Source organism: Salminus brasiliensis, chromosome 10, assembly GCF_030463535.1.
Source record: "Salminus brasiliensis chromosome 10, fSalBra1.hap2, whole genome shotgun sequence".
Lineage (NCBI taxonomy): Eukaryota > Metazoa > Chordata > Actinopteri > Characiformes > Bryconidae > Salminus > Salminus brasiliensis.
Window position 1 is genome coordinate 20398675 of NC_132887.1, and position 22407 is coordinate 20421081.

Here is a 22407-nt window from a genome sequence, read left to right on the forward strand (position 1 = left end):
TGGATTATGGATATACGTTTGTCTATCTATAAAAAACATATATGCAAAACCACAGGAGCGAACTTCGGACATTAAACAAGTCTTGGCCAACTCCCCCTTTAAACGCCATGCCTTTTTCAAACTAATTGAAGGACAAGGGAATCTCTCCTCAGTTTCAAAATCAGCATTTGAGGAGCGTTCCCCCACATCCAACACCATTCAGCACAAAAATAAAATGGACATCAAGAAGGCACTTACTCTCCTAGACTTCGTTGGCAAAGGCCGGAAGCATTAAAGAAGAGTGGAAAGCATTGTATCAGACAATTTAAACTGTTTGACCACAAAAGCAGGTACGAAAGCAAGACAAGCATCAGAAAGCAAGCACACTCGCCGAACGCTAAGCTAAACGATCTCCGGGCTGCTCAGCAGCAGCTCACGTGGTGTTAAGATGGCTGTTAAACTCTGATTGCTTTGCGTTCGGATTAAGAGCGTGTAATCGCCTAATCATCATGGATTACAAAAGCCAAAGCAGCTTGCTTGAGGTAAAGAGGAACACCTGAAATCTTGCTAAAGCTCAAGAACGTGAGAAGGGTGAAAGCAGGCATAAACGTCTAGTCTAGAGATACTATCTAAAAAATATAGTAGGTGTGGAGGTTCATCTTCACCTGTCACTTATAAAGACGTTCACTAGCTGTTAATCAGTTATAATTTACTACATTTTGTAATGTACACCAGGTGAATTTAGGTACACAGGCCAGAACTGCTTCAATGTGTCTGAAAATGCACTGGAGGGATGGAACACAGGATGGAAATTCCCTCAGATTGATGTTTTAATGATGGTGGAGGAGAATTTACATACGTCTAACAAACACTATATGCCCAAATGTTTGTGGACACCCCTTCTAATGAATGCCATCAGATAATTTAAGTTGCACCCATTGCTAACACAGATGTGCAACTGCACACACACACATAGCTTGTCTAGTCCCAGTAGAGAAGTACAACAGAATAGGACTCTGGAGCAGATTAACAGAAACTTATTGGCACCACACCTAATGCCAGACATGGGCTACAGAGGTATAAAGCTCCCAGCATGGAGCTCTTGAACTGTGTTTTCTACAATGATGCTGCTCAATCCAATACTTTTGGAATGAGGTAGTGAGATGGGAAAGAGGTAGGGTGGTAGTCATCCAACATCCTGAACTCATTAATGCTCTTGTCGTAGCAAGCCATCAAATTCTCATAGTAGTGCTCCAAGATCAAGTAGAAGCAGGTGTCCCAAACCTTCTGTCCATATAGTATCTTTCAGAAAGCTTCCCAAGGGTGTTCATCTAGACTGAGATGTGGTGACTACTTAACCTTTTATAGGATAGAGAGGTTTCATGATAGGATAATGGTGAAATGGTTCTCCAGAGTGGTCTTCCATTCCTCCAGTACAGTTCCAAAGAATACAGAACCTGTGCCAAGGGGCACCAAAGCTGTTCTGATGGACTGTGGTGGCCCAGCACCTTAACGAGCTTTATGCAGGGGTTTTGCTTCACTTTGTCACATATCTACAGATCACAGTATCCTTAAAGTATACTAAAGGTTTTCTTAACTATACACTATATGTACTAGTTTTATGTACTAGAAGCTAAAATGGTTCTATATTAGTACTTTAAAAAGGCTCTTTGAATGGCCTTGTATTTAAAGAAACATTTCACAAGGGGAAAAACAAACTAAAAAACATGTAATGATGTAATAGGTTAATTTGTCAAGTTTACTCTTAAAGAAATGCTTTTAATATACTATTATTACCCTAGACAAATGCTTATATACTCAAATGACTTTTTCAAATAAATTAGCAATAAATATTAACTACAAAAATCAGTCAGCTGTATGCTACTAGTAAAAGAAGAACTATGAAAATGTTGTGTTTGCAGTGTCTAAAAGTATTTACCAGACAAGTAATGATAGAAAGCCTCCTCCATGTTAGTTTAAACCTCAAGCTCAGACTCCAGCCGTGTCCATAAAAGCAAGATTTCGAGTGGCTGATGTAAAGTGAACAAGGCAGAGAGAAGCTCAGCTTACCTCCTTCTGCTCCACTTGAAGAGCTGTCTTCAGCACATCTCGTAACTGTGTGAGCTGCCTGCGCTCCTCATCCTGAGCCTGCTTGATCTAGAACACATACCAAAGTCAGCAGGAAAGGACACAAGAAAAAAAGAAGCTTTTTAAGCATTTGTTTAGCTCTTTGAACACTGTACACATTTATACACGTAGTTTGGAAATCAATCAAATCTGATAGCTTCTATTGTAGTTAGCTATAATAAGTCTATTTGAGGTTACTTACCAAAGCAGTTTAAGGCAAGCGTATAAAATGTTATGCAGTCGAATTCTTATAAATGTGCTGGCAAATGCAATCAAACAGACACAAAAGGTTATTCTAGCATTCTGCTTACCGTATGCAGGTCCGTAGCCAGTTTTTCTATAGAGGGCTTGAGGTTGTCCACTGCCTTCAGGCCGTCCTGAAAGAAACTGAGAAAAAAGACAGCCAATCAGCTTTAAAACAGCATTATATTATCACTGAGTTTCCTACAGGATCTCACCGACCTTCACACATACATGGACACATACACCTGCACACAAGGGCACCCTCCCAACTGTCGACAAAGATCCTCTAAAGTACCATTTTCCTGCTGACTTTCTGAAATAATTGGGCAAAGCTTACAGGAGGAGGTCATATCTAACCTTTAAAGTGGCAAATATCTGTCCCCTGTCAAACTACCGGACTTAAAGAATAAGAATAGTTTCAGCATACAGCTGCTATTTCAGTTTACACATGCTTATAGTAGATTATTATAAAGTATATCTGCATTTAGAATCAATACTTGACTTCATACAAATATTTTGAATTATTACAATAGTACATAAAAAAGTATTTAATGGGGAAAATCAAACATTTAAATTTTGCCATAATTGAGTAAATGCCTTTATTAAACGCTTTTTTTTTACATGTTAAATTCAGCAAATAATCAGTAATGCATTGCAATCTGTAATTAACATAATAATATTAGTAAAAATAAAAAATAATATATATAATATAAAATAATAAAAATAATAACAGTCTAGTATTAAGTACCAGAGAACAACTGAGGTCTTACTTGCATTGAGCATGGAAGTACTTGATGAGATTCTGCAGCAGGTCCACACCTTTCTTGATTTTAATCTCGTTCACTTTGAGCAGGTACTGAAAACCAGAAAGACAAATGAGTCAACGCAACAACATGCTGCAAAGGAATACAGCTTCTGACTAGATCCTAGACTGAACATTTTCATAAAGTAGAAACGTAAAGCTAGATTCTATTTAGTACATTTCACTTGTGGAATTCTTTTACAGTTAAATTAACAGGGAATATGGAGTAAAACATCGGTAAATATGGTAAACACTACTTAGGACGTGTCTGAGAACATATTCTAACAAAGCATGCTTGACTGACCATGACTTCCAGCCTGCAACACAGCAGAACCGAAAATAACAGTGTGTGAGAAATGAGTGAAACACGCTCTACATATCTTGCAGAGGGTTTTATAGATTGTACTGTGTTTACACACAAAACCTGGAAATTGATTTTAGTGTATAAACACCTTAAAGTAGGTAAGGCTCACGTTCAAAGATATTGTTTATGCTAGTTAAGACAGCTTTTGTTTGACTGAACCGCTGTAGTTTATAGAAACAGATACCTTATATTAGAAGAAAAAAACATCTTTAACTTTAATGTAGTTTAAGCTTTTTTAAAGCCATATAAAGCTTATATCTATTGACCATGAAATATAAAAATGTAAGAGGCAGTATATAATGCGTATATAATGTATAATGTAAGAGGAAGGTCTACTTACTTACAAGGCCTAAATGTATATAAGCACTGCACAAAAAAACAATTTGTTTTGTAGTATGTCAGTAGATTCCTAAAAATAAGTTAAATTAAGTTAGTAATAAACTGAGTAATCTGACTTATCCAATATTTTAGACTGGATTTAAGATGAGGAAAAAAAGAGCACAACAGGGAGTTCTCTTTCTAGTCCATATCAGCAATGGTCAGCTTTCTGCCCTCTCCTCGCTCACCTCACACATCTGAAGCTGGAAGAATCGTCTCTCTTTCTCCATCTCCTCAGCAATCTCTGCCCCGCTGATCTCTGTCCGGATCATCCCGTGCTGCCGGGCATGCTCCTTCTTTTCCTTCTCAATCTTAGTGCTGCAAGACGACACAAAAGAGCCCTTCAGAACCAGAACATTTGTGTATATATACTTAAACGGTCCCACTCATGCAACAGGGCATTCTTTTCCGTATGCTCTAGCAGCATACTGGACCCTCTATAATGGATGCAGGGTTTCCTCGTGTAAAGGAAAGCCAGACACAGTCACAGGTCTCCAGAGGTAGCATCACAGCTTTAGTGAAGACTTTCTACTGCTAACATTTCTGAAACTGAATTTCATTCTACTTAAAGTAGGAGTTTAGCGGAAAAAAACAAACTCACAAAATTTTCCCCTTAACCCAAATGTAGTAAGTCAGACAGAACATTTTTCCATCCAAACTTGGGGCTGATGTAGCTAATATGTAAAGAAAGATTAAAAATGCTGTTGGAAGGTAAACAGAAGGTTGCCAGAAGTTATTTTTGAGGTTTTGGTCTGACCACAACGTTGAAATCCATCAATCCTGTTACCAGAGTTGTTAAGCCATCTCAAATGTTCTTATGTGGTTCCTGACACAGTAAGATACTTTATTATTAATTAAAATTGACAAAACTGTCACATTGCTAAAGCAGTAGTGGCATTAATCTTAGTTTTCAACCACTGGGAAAAAAAGCTACTATTGTATTTAAATACTTGTACTTTTACTCAATTACATTATCAAAAGAAATGTACATACTAGTTCTCAAACTTGTTTTCTTCTTTTATCAACTTAATTACAGCAATTTATTTAATTTGTTTAAAACACCCAACAAAATGTACATCCATGCAGAATTACTTGAATAATAGTAGGTTATTTCTGTACTTAAGTATTTTTATGAATAGTCTATACTACTCTAGAGTATTACTGAAATTGAATACTTTTTATTAAAGCATCAGAACAAATTAATACCAATTTAAAAATACTTAATTGTTCTTAATTTCTGTACCTTTTTGTAGATTCATATTTCACTTTAGTATTACTGAAATGTAATTATTGTACTTCGACTCATTTTCAACAAGAATTAACATACTAGTAATCATACTGGTTTTCTTCTTAATAGACTCAATAGAGTTTCTGTACTTAAGTATTTTTGGAAGATCTATGCTTCACACAAGTGTTATTGAAAATGAATAATTGTATTTTCACTCAATTACATTTTCAACAGACATTTACATACTAGTACTTCTTTTGGCAGTTGAATTTGTATTACTTCCATTTATTTTTATTTAGTTGGGTTTAATTTAAACAGCCACAAACCACAAAAACAAAGGTGCAAAGGCAGACACTTTTTTTTTACTTTGATTTTATTTTTGTAATATTCCACTTGAGTAAGATTCTGATACAGTATTCATAGCTTCTTTTTATACTTTTGTTTCCTGTCTACTTTTATAGTCATACAGTGCCAGAAACCACTTTAGTAAGTCAGAGCTAAAAACAACAGTACCATTCTGGAGCCGGGGTGTGGGGGGAGGTGGTGTGATTGTTGTTTTCCTCGCCAAACTGCTCCTTTAAATCATTAATTCCAGATCAGAATTCATCAATTCCATTGTTTTGGTCTGAATGCAGCTCTACTAACCCTCCATTTGGCTCACCTATAGGCCTTATTCAGTGGTACTATATCAGACTAAGGTGTCCTGGAGGAAGAAGAAAATATGCTATGCGGACAGTCTCACACATCTGTAGCTTCTAAGGGTGTAACAATACACAAAATTCAAAATTTTATTTGATTTGATACAAATAGCACAAAATATAATTATAGCACAAATATAATATTATAGCACAAATATAATAATGTAAATTTGTGTTCATAAGATGCTAACGTTTAATATTTTTTATGTTCAAAATGTTCTATACAGCTGTGATTCCACACTACACAGTATCACTTGTAGAGGGAGTTTTCAGTGTGATACTCGTTCGACCATTTAACATTGATCTTTGTGCAAAGATGCTCTTGAAAACCCAGCCTTGATTATTTTGGCTTAGAGAAATTACATTTTACAATGCCCACTACGCCTCTCTCTAACAAAAATAGGCCAAAGTCACATTTAAGTGTAAAAATCATCTATTAAAAGACCCGTTATTTGAGCATGAGGGCATGCCTAGCACTAGCTCCTCCTCTTCCCCAATCAGATAGTTCAGGTCATAGATAGGTCACCTCTACAAAGGAAATAAGAGAAAAAAAGAGACCCTTGGAAGAGACAATTAGGGCATATTGGTGATACAATTTTACATTTAAGATTTTTAATAAGCATTGATATCGTTACACCCTTAGAAAGCTACTTCATCTACGCTGATTTCCTACACGTTCTATCAAGTCAGCAATGAGCTCTTTGGTTTTGATGAGCCAGACTGTGACTGTAGCACCACTGCATCCCCTCGGTCACCTCATATCTAGAGCAAGTGTGAATGATGCTAATTACTGCTTCAAACACTGCTGTGTTTTATAAGGATACTGCTGATGAGCCATAAATGCAGTTCTTTGGATAGTTTGTACTTTTTAAAGCACTACTGACTTCCTAAAGAAGCTGCACTGACACATAAAACTGCAGACAGACGAAGACAAAACAAAGTACTGATGGATTCATCACATCAGTTTAAGCAGTAGAAGTAGAAAGCCCATTAACGGCTAGCGCTTTCGTCCCTCATGAAACATGTTTAGAATGACCACCTCTGGATCCTGTGCCTGAGTGTAAAGCCTGGTGGGTGTTCCATCATTTGTCAAAGACATTGACAAAAACCCGAAGCCATTCCCCAAACCAAAACACAACGGAAAAAAAAGTAGAAGGACAAAAGACGGACAGAGTATCAGGCAATAGATGTGTTAGCATGTGGCGGCACGATTGAACATCTCTGCAAAGTAGCCATAGTTCATTCCAGCGGGCACACAGGCAAGTAGTGAGGATGAGACTGGGCGGCCGCACACATGCGGCCACATCACTTCTGCTGAAAAGAAAAATCAAAAAAGGGAGACGCCCACCTTTTTTTTCCTTGTTAAAAAAAAAAGAAAGACTGGGTTCATTACAGTCAGCTGTACACTGTCAACAAAAAAGGCAATTTCCTCCCTCTGGCAGTGGCTCATATTACAAGAAAACACAAACGTCCTCGGGGAAGAACAGTAGCTGTCATTCAAAGAGCTTTTAAATAACAGGGCGATGCAGCCCTGACTAAACAGTGGAGAGAAGAATCCTGTTTCTTATCATGAGAGTTAAACTAAACGCTGCGGAAATTACATTCACGCAAGCTGACACTGACTAGAAATGAGCCAAAAACAGCCGCGAGGCAATAAATAAACTGCCCACCTGACACTAAAAAAAGCATAGAAAATGTTGGAGCCAACCAAATCAGAAACATCGGACTTCTAACATGAGTGCAGTTCTGAGACCACTGTCCGATTTCTTTTCCATTTGTGTCCTTTGGTTTAATTTTTTCTGATTTAGTTTTTTTTTTTTTTTTACCATCCATCAAAGAAAAGCAAATTGAAGCTTCCTGACAAACACCTGTACCCTTAAAGACCAGATCGCACTGACCCAACCTCTCTCCAAGAAACCCAAACTCTGGTTGGTGAGATCGTTCAGAGACTCAACAAAGATGTAGCTTTTTTTTTAAAGTACTCTTCATTCGCACAATCTTCAATGTTCTAGAATGTTCTAGAACCTGGTATCTGGTAAAGTAAAGTATTGGTGCCGTTCACACTGTCCTAGAATGTTGCCAGTCATTCAAACCGTTCTAGATTGTCTCCTGTTTTACATTTTATCCATTTGCATGGTTCTAGAATGTTGTCTGCCATTTACATTGTTCTAGAATGTATCCTGCTCTAGAAGGTTGTATGCATGCACATTGTTCTAGAATGCCTCCTGTCCTATAATGTTGTCTGCCATTCACTCCGGATAAAATGGAAAACTGGAGACATTCACACAGTTCTAGAATGTCTCCTGTTCTAGAATGTTGTCTGCCATTCACTCTGTTCTAGAATGTTGTCTGCCATTCACTCTGTTCTAGAATGTCTCCTGTTCTAGAATGTTGTCTGCCATTCACTCTGTTCTAGAATGTCTCCTGTTTTCCCATTTTATCCATTCACAGGGTTCTAGAATGTTGTCTGCCATTCACTCTGTTCTAGAATGTCTCCTGTTCTAGAATGTTGTCTGCCATTCACACAGTTCTAGAATGTCTCCTGTTCTAGAATGTTGTCTGCCATTCACTCTGTTCTAGAATGTTGTCTGCCATTCACTCTGTTCTAGAATGTCTCCTGTTCTAGAATGTTGTCTGCCATTCACTCTGTTCTAGAATGTCTCCTGTTCTAGAATGTTGTCTGCCATTCACTCTGTTCTAGAATGTCTCCTGTTTTCCCATTTTATCCATTCACAGGGTTCTAGAATGTTGTCTGCCATTCACTCTGTTCTAGAATGTCTCCTGTTCTAGAATGTTGTCTGCCATTCACACAGTTCTAGAATGTCTCCTGTTCTAGAATGTTGTCTGCCATTCACTCTGTTCTAGAATGTCTCCTGTTTTCCCATTTTATCCATTCACAGGGTTCTAAAATGTTGTCTGCCATTCACTCTGTTCTAGAATGTCTCCTGTTCTAGAATGTTGTCTGCCATTCACACAGTTCTAGAATGTCTCCTGTTCTAGAATGTTGTCTGCCATTCACTCTGTTCTAGAATGTCTCCTGTTCTAGAATGTTGTCTGCCATTCACTCTGTTCTAGAATGTCTCCTGTTCTAGAATGTTGTCTGTCATTCACTCTGTTCTAGAATGTCTCCTGTTCTAGAATGTTGTCTGCCATTCACTCTGTTCTAGAATGTCTCCTGTTTTCCCATTTTATCCATTCACAGGGTTCTAGAATGTTTTCTGCCATTCACTCTGTTCTAGAATGTTGTCTGCCATTCACTCTGTTCTAGAATGTTGTCTGCCATTCACTCTGTTCTAGAATGTTGTCTGCCATTCACACCATTTACAGCTGGTGTGTTCGCCTTGTCCATTCTTGCTCTGGAACATTATTACACCCAGCTGGCAACATTAGAATACTGGCGTTTATTGGGGGACGTTGGGTTGGTGTGAAGTGAGCTTTAGGTATAGCTCTCTTTCTCCAGTGCTAAAGCAGCGTTCAGACAGGCACATTCAGGGCTGAGATACTCATTAGCAGGACATCTGCACACAGTAATCCACAGCCCAGCGCATTAAGAACGCTTAAGACATGGCTGCACGAACCACGCTAGCCAGATAGCCGACAGCTTTCACACAAACGTGGGGATCAAAATGGCTCAGACTGTAGTAGCAACAGTGATGACAGAGAAGACTAGAGCATATCGGGAGCAACAGTACTTCCTTCGCCTCCTCCTGGAAACACAAAGACACTTGGGACAAACTCCTACACGAGATTAACAGAGCTCTTCATCAACAAAGCCCAAGGGAAATGAGAGCTGATGTGGCCAAAACGTAGCAGGGTGGAAGAGGGTCTCAATGAGGCACTTGCCAAAGGTAGCCAAATCGAGCAGCCGATGGCGGAAAACAATGATGGCAAACATTTTAAATGGCACATAAAAAGCACCCTGGCTTCTGTTCGTCTGGTCAAATGGCATGGTATAGGAAAAAGGATTACCCTTTCAGTAAAGAATGTCCTTTGCAGCTTGAAAAATATATAGAAACGCTATAAAAAAAAGTCTTATACAGTGAAGTGTGAACGAGAAACAACACAATTAGTGCGACAGTCAATACTACTAGGGGAGATGAGGTGACGAAAAAATAACAGCTCATTATCTAAAGTGCTAGAATCGCTCTAACAAAGTGACGCATGGATCAGTGATGGCAAACACACACACATACATACATACACAAATCTGACAGGACAGTTAAAAGTGACAGTAAATGAACAATTCATCACCCTCCATCTCATTAGCTTATAAGCTCTAGGTTTGCTGTTAGACATGGCAATGTAAATCTTACAGGAATTCGTCAATGAGGTTCATTCTGATGAGGTTCCTCCACCTGTTACTCCAGAACTCGGGTGTGCTTATGCATCTCCAGCTTTAATACATGGACCTGCACTTGAATAGTTAGCAATGGCCACTGAATCTATGTGGTCAAGGATGAAGACAAAAGGACTTACACTTTGGTTTCGTAGTCTTTCCAGGCCTTATCAAAGGGCTTTTTCAGATCCTGCAAAAGAACAGAAGAAGACGTAAATGAACGGCAGCACTAAAGGTGCACTTTAGCAGGCGAAGAAAGGGGGTGAAGAAACACACCAAACACATCAAGATCAAGCAGCAACAATGCTGCCAGGCCTGCAGATCTGTGGCCCTGTCTCAGCCTGCTGCCATTGGTGTTAGAGGAAACGCAGCAGTTGCTTAGCCAGCGCAATCTTACATTCAGACTGGAATTCAGATCATGAACTTTTTATTAAAAGGAACATTTAAAAGTAGGCCACGTAAAAGTCACTGCTTCTATATAAACTACTCAAACACAGAAAGAGTGCGAGCGGTTTCAGGTTACATTAGGTATAGGACTAGAGGTAGTCCAATCCTACCCCTGTAAGTTGTGGAGTGGGGTCTTGATGAGCCTTAGGTGCCCATGACCCTGTTGCCAATTCACTGGTTGTCCTTTCTTGGACCACTTGGTAGGTACGAGACCGGGAACCGCATACCAGAAACACCCTAGAAGACCTGCCTGAAGTTTTAAGTGACAGAAACTGTCCCAGAATTTTCAGGATTTCAAAAGCAAACAAACTTTGATAGAACAGTTATTATTAATGATATGTGGAAAGTTTTAGAAATTAATGTAAGGTGGTTTAATCCATCAGAAATTCATGACAGCTATCATCTCGCCTAAGAGCACAACAAATTGCCTCTAAGTCCATGTGGCTATTAAAGCTGAAAGATGCCCAAGAATTGGGGGAAAGCAGGACTCTAAGAATTGTAGGTCCTTAAGAATCGTTAAATGTCCTTAACGATTGTTTAGAAAAGCCAGTGATCCTATATGAAACCATGACAACTCAAGTTCTTTGCTTGGTAACATGGTTATTATTTGTGATGGAAAAAAAAACATCTTGTATATGGCTCTTCAAAGAACCTTTGAAAATTGATTCTATATAGCACCAAAAAGGGGTTAAAAAAGCCTATTAACAGCAGATATTGTAGAGGTACACGGCTGATTTCGGTTCATTTGCACCATCACCATGGTACACCAATAGAAGGCTTTTGCTGCCCATTAGATATTACTGAACTGCAGCAGTGTGCTTTATTTATATTAAAGCATTTTGAGGTAACTTGCAAGACATTTAAGCAAATTAAAATAAATAAAAAACAAAAACCAAGACAGCTGAACTGCCTACAGATACTATTGCAAATACTTATCAGGTTTTATAGTAAACCGATTCAGTAAATGCCTCAGAATTGGATCATTATTTGGGGTAAACCAGATGGTGATTATGTATAAACTGGGTAAAGGATGCAACTGCACTGATCAGCTATAACATTAGCACCATTTGCCTAATCCCCCTTGTTCTGCCACAACAGATCTGACCATTAGAGGCATGGACTCCACAAGATCTCTAAAGGCATTCTGTGGTATCTGGCACAAGCAGAAGATTGTTAGCAGCAGATCCTTTAAGTCCTGTACATTGTGAGGTAGGGCCTCCATAGATTTGTTCCACTATTTACTTTTCATTCACCAAACAGCATGACTATAGCATTTACACACTCTGTTATTTATAAAGAACAGTGTATCCAAAACCACAATGTACAATTTTTCCCTTTGCGTAAAGGGGTTGTCTGTCAATGGCCTTCACTAGAGCAACCTATTAGCTAACAAGAAACGGTTGATACATAAGTAGACTACAAAACAGTGTGTGACTAAGCGTGCACATCATTGCACGTATAACCCATTACATCATGGTTATAAAGCATGTGTCTGGCACAGTTCAGGCTCGTTAATGACCTATTTCAACAAGTGGAAAGCTGTACCGATTCCAACAAAGTGTCTTTTTATTGGTCTATGAAAGTGCTGCCTGGTTTCAGCTCAGGTGCTTTGAGATTATCTAATGGCCTCAGAAGGGTGTGCTTCTAACTGAACAGCCTTACAAATTACATAAACTGATTCATAATGGTACATGAACATTTGAGCACACAGTGTTCTAACTGTAACTTAACTTGTGCGAGGAAAGCAAAACACACACACACACACCTGAACATAGTCTTAAATCTACACAACACTCTAAATCTCTTATGAACTTATTAACACAAGAAACAATCAAGAGGTATTCTATTAAGCCTTAATCAGACCCATTTATGCACTCAGTCCTTCGACCCAAGAGTGAAAGTGCACGAGAGTGAGCGAGCGAGAGCGAGAGCTGAACTCAAGGTGAAGTAAATGTGAGATAGCTAGTGCAAACAAATACAAATGAGAATAAACTTAAAAGGCAAGTCTAAGAGTTAGTTATTTTGGCAGAAGTGGGAGATTTATTGAATTCAATAGCGCAGATTTGTTATTTTATTCATTTTTAATGTTCTGAATTTGAGGAATAGTTACTGTTGCATGCACAGCACAAAAAAAGTGAGATTGTGCAAACTGAAATCTGAAGTTTCGGAATATAAGTGAAACCTAAATAGAATTCATTAGCTAATGAAGTATGTAATCCACTGGATTATAATGTTGGCTAATGCACAATATGTCCAATTGTTTGCAAACATCCCTTTTAATGAATGCATCCAGCTACACAGATGTGCAAATGCACATTCACAGCTTGTCTAATTGGCCCGCAGAGCAGTGGAACTGTACTCTCTGGAATGATGGTGCTCCAACCAATACTTTTTGAATGGGTTGGGGAGTTGAGGATGAATTGGGGAAGGGGGGTCATCCAACATCCTGACCTCACAAACGCTCTTGTTGCAGAGTGCAATCAAATCCTCTTTAAAATGCTCCAAAATCGAGTAGAAAGCATTCCATGGACAGTAGAGAAACCGCTGATTTCGGAAGAAACAATGAATGAGCAGCGGTCCCAATACTTCTGTCCATATAGTGCTTGGAAACAGCACAGCAAACCAATAATAATGACTTAAAGTTACTACAACTATTCCAATGTTGCTGTTGTCCTTAGAGCGCTTAGATAAAGAGCCAAAAAAGACAACTGAACTGGAGTTAGTGAACTAGCTGTTAGTGATAGTGCCCTAATATGTCTTAGAATGATAATAATAACAATGAATAATAATTGATGTTGCATAGACAAAAAAGAAAAAAAAAAGCAAATGGCATGAGTGTGCCACTTCCATAGGCCCTGCAGTCTTTAAAATAAAGGTTCTTAAGGGTTCTAGGCTAGATTTACATGAAGTGTTAAAATAAATAAATAAATAAATTTTAACTTTTGAAATTCTTAAAAAAAAAAAAAAAAAATTACACTTCCACATCTCATTGACCAAAACAGTTCCTGGAAGAACCATCTACAGATAGGCTTTTTGAAGAACCATAAATGGTTTTTCTATGGCATCACCCCAAAGAACTCTTTTAGCACCTTTATTTTCAGGAGTGTAAACAGATTGGCTGCCCTACAGCCTACGTCTACATGCCAAAGAGCACTTCAGATTAAAGAGGATTGCTGGCTTGAGCAACAAAAGCATCATCTGAGCTCTGCAGTCACTCCATAACTCCAAAGTGTGGAGAGTTTTGAGAGTGTGTCTGGGTGAGCTGTACAAGTCATAGACTTTCAACTCCGAGCCCCCCTTCACTCGCTACAACGGAAGTGCTCAGAAAGTCTTTTTTAGACCAGTCTGTGTGATTGGAAGCTGAGCTCAGGATTAATCACTTGTGTGTGTGTGAGACAACAGAGAAAGTGGGATGGTCAGCTTCAGCATTTTTCTAGTGTGACATCAGCTCTGCATATGTGTTTTTCAAGGCTCCCACTGCTGCTGACTCAGCACTCTCCAGCAGTCCCTATGCCAGATAAGCAGCAGGGTCAGGACACAGGGTGGCCGGGTCATTCTATCACACACAGTCCAGAGACATTACAGCCGGTTTTGCGGTATGTCCGATTCTAGTTTCATACATTACAGAACTATTTAAACATGATTCTACATGGATCAGCCACAACATTAGCACCACTGCCTAATGCCTATCATTGAGTAGGTCCCCTTTGTGCTACCCCAACAGATCTGACCATCCGAGGCATGGACTCCACAAGACCTCTGAAGGTCTCCTGCAGATGATGGCAACAAGACGTTAGCAGCAGACCCGTTAAGTCCTGTAAGTTGTGAGGTGGGGTCTGTTGCCAATTCACCGGTTGTCCTTTCTTAGACCACTTGGTAGGTACGAGACATGGAACAGCATAGACACCCTAGAACACCTGCCTGAAGTTTTAAGTGATAGAAACTGTCCCAGAATTTCCAGGATTTCATAAGCAAACAAATTGTGATAGAACAGTTATTATTAATAATCTATGGAAAGTTTTAGAAATTAATGTAAGGTGGCTTAATCCATCAGAAATTCATGACCGATATCATCTCGCCTAAGAGCACAACAAATTGCCTCTAAGTCCATGTGGCTATTAGATCTGAAAGATGCCCAAGAATTGGGGGAAAGCAGGACTATAAGAATTGTAGATGTCCTTAAGAATCGTTAAATGTCCTTAACGGTTGTTTAGAAAAGCCAGTGATCCTATATGAAACCATGACAACACAAGTTCTTTGCTTGGTAACATGGTTATTATTTGTGATGGAAAAAATGTCTTGTATTTGGCTCTTCAAAGAACCTTTGAAAATGTAAAAATATGGCCCATTCTACGTTCTACTGCCAGCTGTTTTTGAAGGTTATTAGCCTGTAAAGAACTAAAACCAACTGCTGGGGGTGTCGTGTTTTCAGAAAAACAACCGAGAGCAGCACAGCGTACATAATCATTCCGCTCCAAGTATGGTTTCCTCTCTGATGTCAAAAAGGCTGCAGTGGATGGAGCGTGAAAGGCACAGGCTGGGGTTAATGGCTCGAGCGACAACCTGCACAGAGGCCTATAATCTTAATCCATTACTGCCTAACTTCATCAGAGAATCAGGGCAGAGCGGAATTAGCATGTTAGTATGTACAGCCTTAACAAACACTCCGTAAGGCCTGTTTATATAAGGCCTGGGTCCTTAGTCTGGACCTTGTAGGTGGTGTAGAATAACATGGGGGTTCTGTCTTAATGTGTGGTTAAAGGGATAGCTCAAGCAAAGCAAGCTAATATACTGTACATCAATCTCAAAGGTGCAAAAACAGGCTTTTGGGGAAAGATGGTCATGAAACAAGTGTTCTAGCTATATAAGCTCACATAAAAGTCAGAACCTCCAAATAACAAAACTGTGCACTGTATTCCAAAAAGTATTACCGCTGTCCTTAAATGTCCTTTATTTTCTTTTCCAGCTGACCGCGAAGTCATCGCTGTCCAAGTAGCCGTGAAACAGCTAGAAGACCATAGGTGTTGCGCAAGTTGGAGAGGAAGTAGAAAAGCCTGAAGGGTCCCACTGTGTCAAGTCTGGAGCAGATCCCAATTAGAGCGGTGATGAGCGTCTAGCTGTGGACGAACATCTCCCTGAGAGAGTTTCACTTTTCAGGGAGCTGGGGCCCCATCACCACGGGAAACGAAGAAAGAGAGAGAATGGGGAAGGGAGGGAGCGAAGGAGGAGTGAATCTCCAGGGAGACGAGATGGAGAGCAGAGAGAAGCGGCCTCATTAAGAGCAAAATCACATCACGCTCCCTGCGGGAGCTAACGAATCGCAGTCACATGGTGCTGAGGGGTCAGGAGGTCAGGACAGACATTAATGGGGGAAGATGTCCTAAAGGAGCTCTATACACCAATCTGTCCATCTGCTTACATCTCTCTCTCTCGCGCACTCTCTCTCTCTCTCTCTCTCTCTCTCTCTCTCTCTCATATAAATGCAGCATGACTATTCACAATGGTACCAGGCTGAACCACTGCAATTTCCAGTGGTCAGTACCGGAGGCCTTTATTTAATAGTTTTGTGAAAATCTTCTCATGAATTAAGAAGTGAAAGTACCAGGCTAAAAATGCACTGCAGGATACGGGGCATAATTAAAAAAAAAACACCACGTTTTAAACTGCGGCCATGCTAGCCTTCAGTCTGCGAATAAAAGGGAGTGAAATTACATGAATTCCAATTTTGAGATTTATGGCGATTTATCGGCTGCTTCCAGCACGTAGTATTTTTCGCTCATCTTTAACATATGACTTCACACCCACCACCAACAGCGCACCTGCTCTGGCTGTGCTGACCACTAAAGGGGCACACCTGCTCTGAAGACCTGCTCTGAAGACCCCCAAAATAGCTCCACACAGAGTACCCCACTGCCGCCAACCACAGCAGTTATTATCTTTTTATGTACTTACTATATTATTTTTGTTGTTTTTGCTATGACTAGGTGTGGAGCACTGTCCTCTCACTAGTAGCGTTGTGTTTTTAACGGTTTTGGTTGGAAACTTAGCCAACACCGCGAGCTAAAGCATCAAAATTTTGATAACCAGGCTTCCGTTCCGGTCCTCATCACACTCCTTTTGGAAGCCAACGCGAACCGCAAAAGTGCAACAGTTCAGTCTTATATATATATATTAATGGACCAAGAGAGTTTATTAATATTTAATAAAAAAATATATTATTGCAAATTAATGAGATAGCTGGATGTTATTGCGGTGTTACTGCTGTTACTTAGCAACTGCGGGCCAGGGGGAAAAATATTTCTGTCCCTCATAAATGTGCTTTAAAAAAATAAAAAATTCAAGAATTCAAAGAAGAAGTGTTGCTGTAGCAGGAGTATGTTTGGTATTATGGCTGTCAGAACTGTTTGCTGCGGGTGACTTTCCCTTCCAGGGGTTTGGTGGGCAGCAGCGATGTGGGACAGTGACTTCAGCCCTCATTAAATAGACTGCTGGCTGCTCCAGCTGCCACCTCTGGCCCAGTACAGCCAGCATAGGGCTGTGAAAACTGCTCTAAAGAAAGCTGATGAAACACTTGAATCCCCTGCAAGCGCCATCTTCAGGAGTTAGGAATTCGCTGCAGCGTCTAGTATACATACCCACAAACAGGCAAACAGGACAAAACAAACGTTGCAGGACTGACCATTAAAAAGCTTGTCTTAAACCGAACTTTACTTACCCCCTTGACCCCTTTCAGATCCCCCTTCAGCAGACTGTCCAGCGGGAATGTGATGATGTTGTTCATGTTCTGAAACTGGAACAGAAAGAGCACATTAAACAACTCTTATTGCGTTCTTCCCTGAGCTCCAGCTTTCCGTTTCGATGGAGATCGTAATTATGTAGAGAGACACAGACACAGCTCCAGGGAAGCAAAGTGCTTTCTCGCAGTGGGAGCGTGATTAGCAGTTAAACAGAGCACTTTCTGAATACAAACTCAGTAACAGGGTCGTTAAACAGCTGTGCTGAAATGAAGGCGGATACGGATTGGCCAATATCATTTAATGTAAACTGAACTGCCGAGTATGATGATCAGTTCTCAACCGTCAGCTTTCTTAAATAATCAGATAAAGAGAACACAAGTATAAACCTCTGAGGATGGCAGGACACGGTACGGTATTTTTGAGACTGGAACAGCAGCATGGTGTGTGATATTCTGGGATATTCGGACCTGGTAAAAATAAGAGAGAGCTCTTCTCTGGTTGGCTGGTTTACGTCACCAAACAGCTCACTGTAGCCGCGAAGCCACGCTAGCCTAGCATAGCTTTGTTTTTCACACTGTTAAAAGAATTGCAGTGTTAGCTGAATCGAAGCTGAAGCGAATGTAGTAGGGTCTGGTAGGGTTAGCTTTTAGTCTAGCACCCCCATAGCACCCACTTGCTTCACCAGCTTCCCCGTCTTCCCATCTTGGGATTCCTCCAGCTGCTCCAGCGGTGCTTCGTGGGATGGGCTAGCATCACTTTATTGCCTGTGTAGCCTCGCTTCCAATATTTTTCCAAAGCAGCCGTTGCATTTATGTAACAGTCTTGGGGTTTTACAACTGGCCCGTTATACAGCTCGGTTTTACTTAAGCTACTTTACTTACATTTTGCTTTGAGGTTTAAAGTACTTCCATGTACCAAACCTTCATTATTCTATGCTACTTAAACACACACTTTTAAATACCTCATAGTTTGGATCTTTTGTGGTATGTTATCCTAATGCAAAAAGTCAAGATTGGAAGCACTGTGCACATTTTAGTCAATCATTTTTAACATCATGCTGTTCAAATTCAGCATCCGTCAGCATCCGTCAATTACCAGCATCGTTTCAGTCAAACAATTCTTCAGTAGTAATACTGCAATTGCCAGTAATCTGAAAAATCATAAAGGTCTCGAGTGTCTGAGACGGCTTAGATCAACAATCCTGAGTGGAATTATAGTGAACTGAATAAGGAGATGTTCATGAAAGCTGATCCACCCCATAGGCTGAAGATTGAGGATTATATTTGGACTCAGGGGTCCCAACGCATTAACATCAGGAAGCAAATGTGTGCAAAAGCCATTTGCTCTTTAAGACCAGAGTAGCACTGATACAGACACACACACACTCACACACACACAGTGCTCACCAAGTTTTTGAAGAGGGCGGTGAGCTCCTTGGTAAAGACGGAGAACTTGAGAAAGGCAGAGCCAAGGTCAGGGTCGTCCCGGTACACACAGTTCTCCCCAAACTTCTCCAGAGCCTGAGTGTACTGCTCCTCATTCTCCACATGGGCTGAGGGGAAAAGAGCCAAAACATGAGGTCAGCACTGAAATCTGCCTTTTAGCACAGTGTACCTTTAATAGCTCGTAAAGGTCTAAAGTTATCAATGTTTCTTTGCTATTAATTCAATTTACATTATATGACTATACAGACATTGCCATGCAAGAAAACCTCACAGGAAAAGGAAAAGGCTTGAATTTCAGGGAGGTCAATGTAAAAAGATTTTATTCCAAGTCAATCTGGAGGCTTTTTATTATGCCAATCATCATAGAATTTTGACAAAATGTAAAGAAGAACTGCCAGATTTATATTATTTCAAAAAGTGAAAAATGTGACAGCGGCAATGTGAAACAAGAAATTACCTTAGTTACTGAGAGGTCAAAATTATGAATATATACAATTTATATTTTGACACATAGTAAAAGGGGTTAATAAAAGCCCGCAATAAACAGTTTGAAAGGGCATCAGGCAAAACTCTAAATCCTTTACACAGACTGAGCATAAAGCTTAAAGCACATGAGAATATCAGGGTTTTTAAGCACCACACAACTGTTAGGAAGAGCCGAACACAGACATTTATAGGTCATTTTTTATTGCAGAAAGTCTTTCCCAAGGCTTTTTAGCATTTTTCCCCAGTAAAGAATATTGGCATTTTTTTGAAAGGCTATTGTTGGGTTAAAGACATGCCCCCCCCCCCCATATATAGTTGATCAGTTTGACACTGGACATGTGTCCACCCTGACCAGAATCCCTAGACTTCACCAATATGATCTCAATATATTCATTTCCTTGCTTCAAAATTCTCATGAAAAGCCACGTAATCAAGTTTTTACTAAGAATTTTATCCTCCAGTATAGCATCCTGCTTTGCAGTACTATTCCACTTTCGAACTGGGCTGTAATGCATGGAATTACCCCAAATACTGAGACAACAGTGGCTCCATGTGACTCAAAGTGGTTGCTCTACTCAGCTATGCAGAGCTTATTAGGTTTTACGCCACGAATACTGGGACGAGACATTTTTGTGCGTCTTTCCGAGATGCGATTGGTGACAGTCTAACTCCAGTATTTGTTCGCAACACTAGCCTAGCACTCGACTGCATCTAGGGAAAGTGATGCATCATGTTAATTTGATGCATCAATGACCATTTCAATGACCATCAGAAGACGCTGTATAGAACTCCATTGCTGAAATAATCAGCAGTGACGGGCCTAGTGCAGCGCAGTTCATGGGGGAGCACATGCGACAGTCTCTCATTATCAAATGGTTCTTGATTTTGGCTTCACTCCTTTCACTTCTATTGTGTGGAGCCAGGAACACACGGGACCTGTTTATTATTATAAACCCTTCATTCCCACTCTCCTCCCATTGTTACTGTGACACGAGACTAAATGCCATAGAGCCAAATGGAAATTTCAACATATGTCCAAAAATCCAGAACTTCCTCTTAGTCCAGCAAAATAAGACCAGCCTTTCCCTATCTCCATCCCCACTGGCCCCAGCCACAGAGCTGATATTGAGAGAGCTTCCCAAAAGGAAACATGCAATCAGTTAATTCTCTGACTTGACTGGAAAAGCTCCAGTGTTGTCAACAATTAACCCTCTTTTCAGTCGGCCTCTGGGAAAGTGTGTAATGCGCAAGCCCGGACATGTCGTAAAAAGTGGATTGCAGGCTATAAATACATATATATGTGTGTGTGTGTGTGTGTGTGTGTGTGTGTGTGTGTGTGTGTGGTGGGTGGAGATTGCAGCCAACACCTGTAGTGTTTATGGGTTTTGCCTGTGTGTGCTATGTCTGCTTTTATGTTTATGATGTTAGCTTGACCGTAGTGGAACACCCATCAAACGCCAGTTCACCAGTTAGGGTCAGGAAGTACCGCTAGCATTAACTGCCACTGGAGAAGGGGAGCAGTAGTGGATAGTAACGCAGTTATTAGCTCTGTTACATTTACCTGAGGGACTTTTTGAATGAGGAGATGTTTTATGAAAGGACACTTCACACCCTTACTTGAGTACATTTGTAAGAACCCAGCTAACAAATCCTCTTTAGATTGTTCTCAGAGTAGATAGTGTGCACATTATATGGACAAAAGTATTGGGACACCTATTCGTTTATAAAATGATAAGGGGTATTAAAAACAACTTTCGCTGGAGTCTCTACTGTCCAGGAGAGGCTTTCTACTAGATTCTGGAGCATTGCTGTGAGGATCTGGTTGCATTCAATGACATCAGGATGTTGGATGATCACCAACCCACCTCATCCCAAAAGTATTGGATGGAGCACCATCCATCATTCCAGAGAACACTGTTCCTCCACTGCTCCACAGGACAATATGATCTGACCAGCTTCTTTAGCTCTGCTGTATTTTGATACTCACTGTACTGGGCTAAGTGATGGACTCCTGGCGAGAGGGCTAACCAGTCATTGCTTCCCCCACAAGGTTCGTTAGTTTTAGTCAATTAAATTTGAGTCTGATAAAAAACGCCAGACGGCCAAACAAGCCGTGCAACATCCAGCACTCAGAGTGGATTTCAACACTGGCTTTACTGGGGGTCTGCAGCGGTGAGTGAAGTGCAGGAACTGCAGAGTCTTGGAATCTCACACAGAGCTGCAGCAACTCACACATTCTAGATAATATAATCTGACCAGCTCGCAAGATCAGCTTATGTCATTTTTGGGCAAATTTGGGCTATGAAAAAAATCAGCTGCTGCCGATACACAGCCGATCAATCCTTCAATCTCTAGGGCAGCATATAGAACTCTATTCTATGGAGGATATGCAGCGATTCTGCTTTGGTCGTCTGGTGACGATACCAGGCCTCAGGATGGTGGCTACTCTTATTTTAGCTACCCTGTGCACTTTTGTCCATATTTATATGACCACTATCCTGGTATACAGTTCTTCCACTGCTCCACAGCTCAATGCTGGCCAGCTTTATACCCCTCTAGCCCACACCTGGCATTAGTCCTGGTGCCAGTAGGCTCATGTTTATCTGCTTCAGAGAGTCCTATTCTATTGGCAATAGTCTTCTAGACTAGACTTTTCCCGAGCTGGATTACTCGCTGATAGTTCATAAGTGGTCGAGTTACGAAGCCTACAGTTCCAGCGGTGTGGCAATCGGGTTCAGTGAATGGATCAGTAACGTGGATTGGCCTAATTGTCAGATACCCGATCCAGCTATTTTGTTAGTAATGGTGCCGATGTCTGATCCTAGTATCGGATCGGTGCATCCGTAATTATTTCACAACTAATTAGGCCATTAGTTAACCTTTCAAAAAGCATAGCAAAAATGACCATAACAACCCTAGACCTCTAATGGTAAATGAAGACAGAGACAGAGGACATATTTGAACTACATACGACCAAAATTTGACTCTCAACAGTTTAAAACTGCTCAAAAATGTTGACATGCACAGCAATGTTCAAGTCTGACCAACACTGAGAGTTTTAGGGTCATGCTCATGTAACAGCCTGACTAAGGCCTTAGTCAAGCTAAGCTTAGCCTGACTAAACCATGTGGCCCAGT

At 40.4% G+C, this 22407-nt stretch overlaps 1 protein-coding gene across 3 annotated transcripts in view; it reads right to left on the reverse strand.

Annotated features, from left to right (window-relative positions):
* asap2a (ArfGAP with SH3 domain, ankyrin repeat and PH domain 2a) overlaps positions 1-22407 on the reverse strand; it is an 86752-nt gene that overhangs the window by 22590 nt on the left and 41755 nt on the right. For all 3 annotated transcript variants that reach the window (XR_011980528.1, XM_072689649.1, XM_072689648.1), the window contains exons 3-9: positions 18746-18891; positions 17318-17392; positions 10296-10345; positions 4082-4211; positions 3120-3205; positions 2418-2493; positions 2050-2136 (exon numbers count right to left, since the gene is read on the reverse strand). Coding sequence is in view for 2 of the 3 variants with exons in the window: in XM_072689649.1 (XP_072545750.1) it covers positions 2050-2136; positions 2418-2493; positions 3120-3205; positions 4082-4211; positions 10296-10345; positions 17318-17392; positions 18746-18891 (650 nt within the window). In the remaining variant the exon portion in view is untranslated. The remainder of the gene's footprint in view (positions 1-2049; positions 2137-2417; positions 2494-3119; positions 3206-4081; positions 4212-10295; positions 10346-17317; positions 17393-18745; positions 18892-22407) is intronic.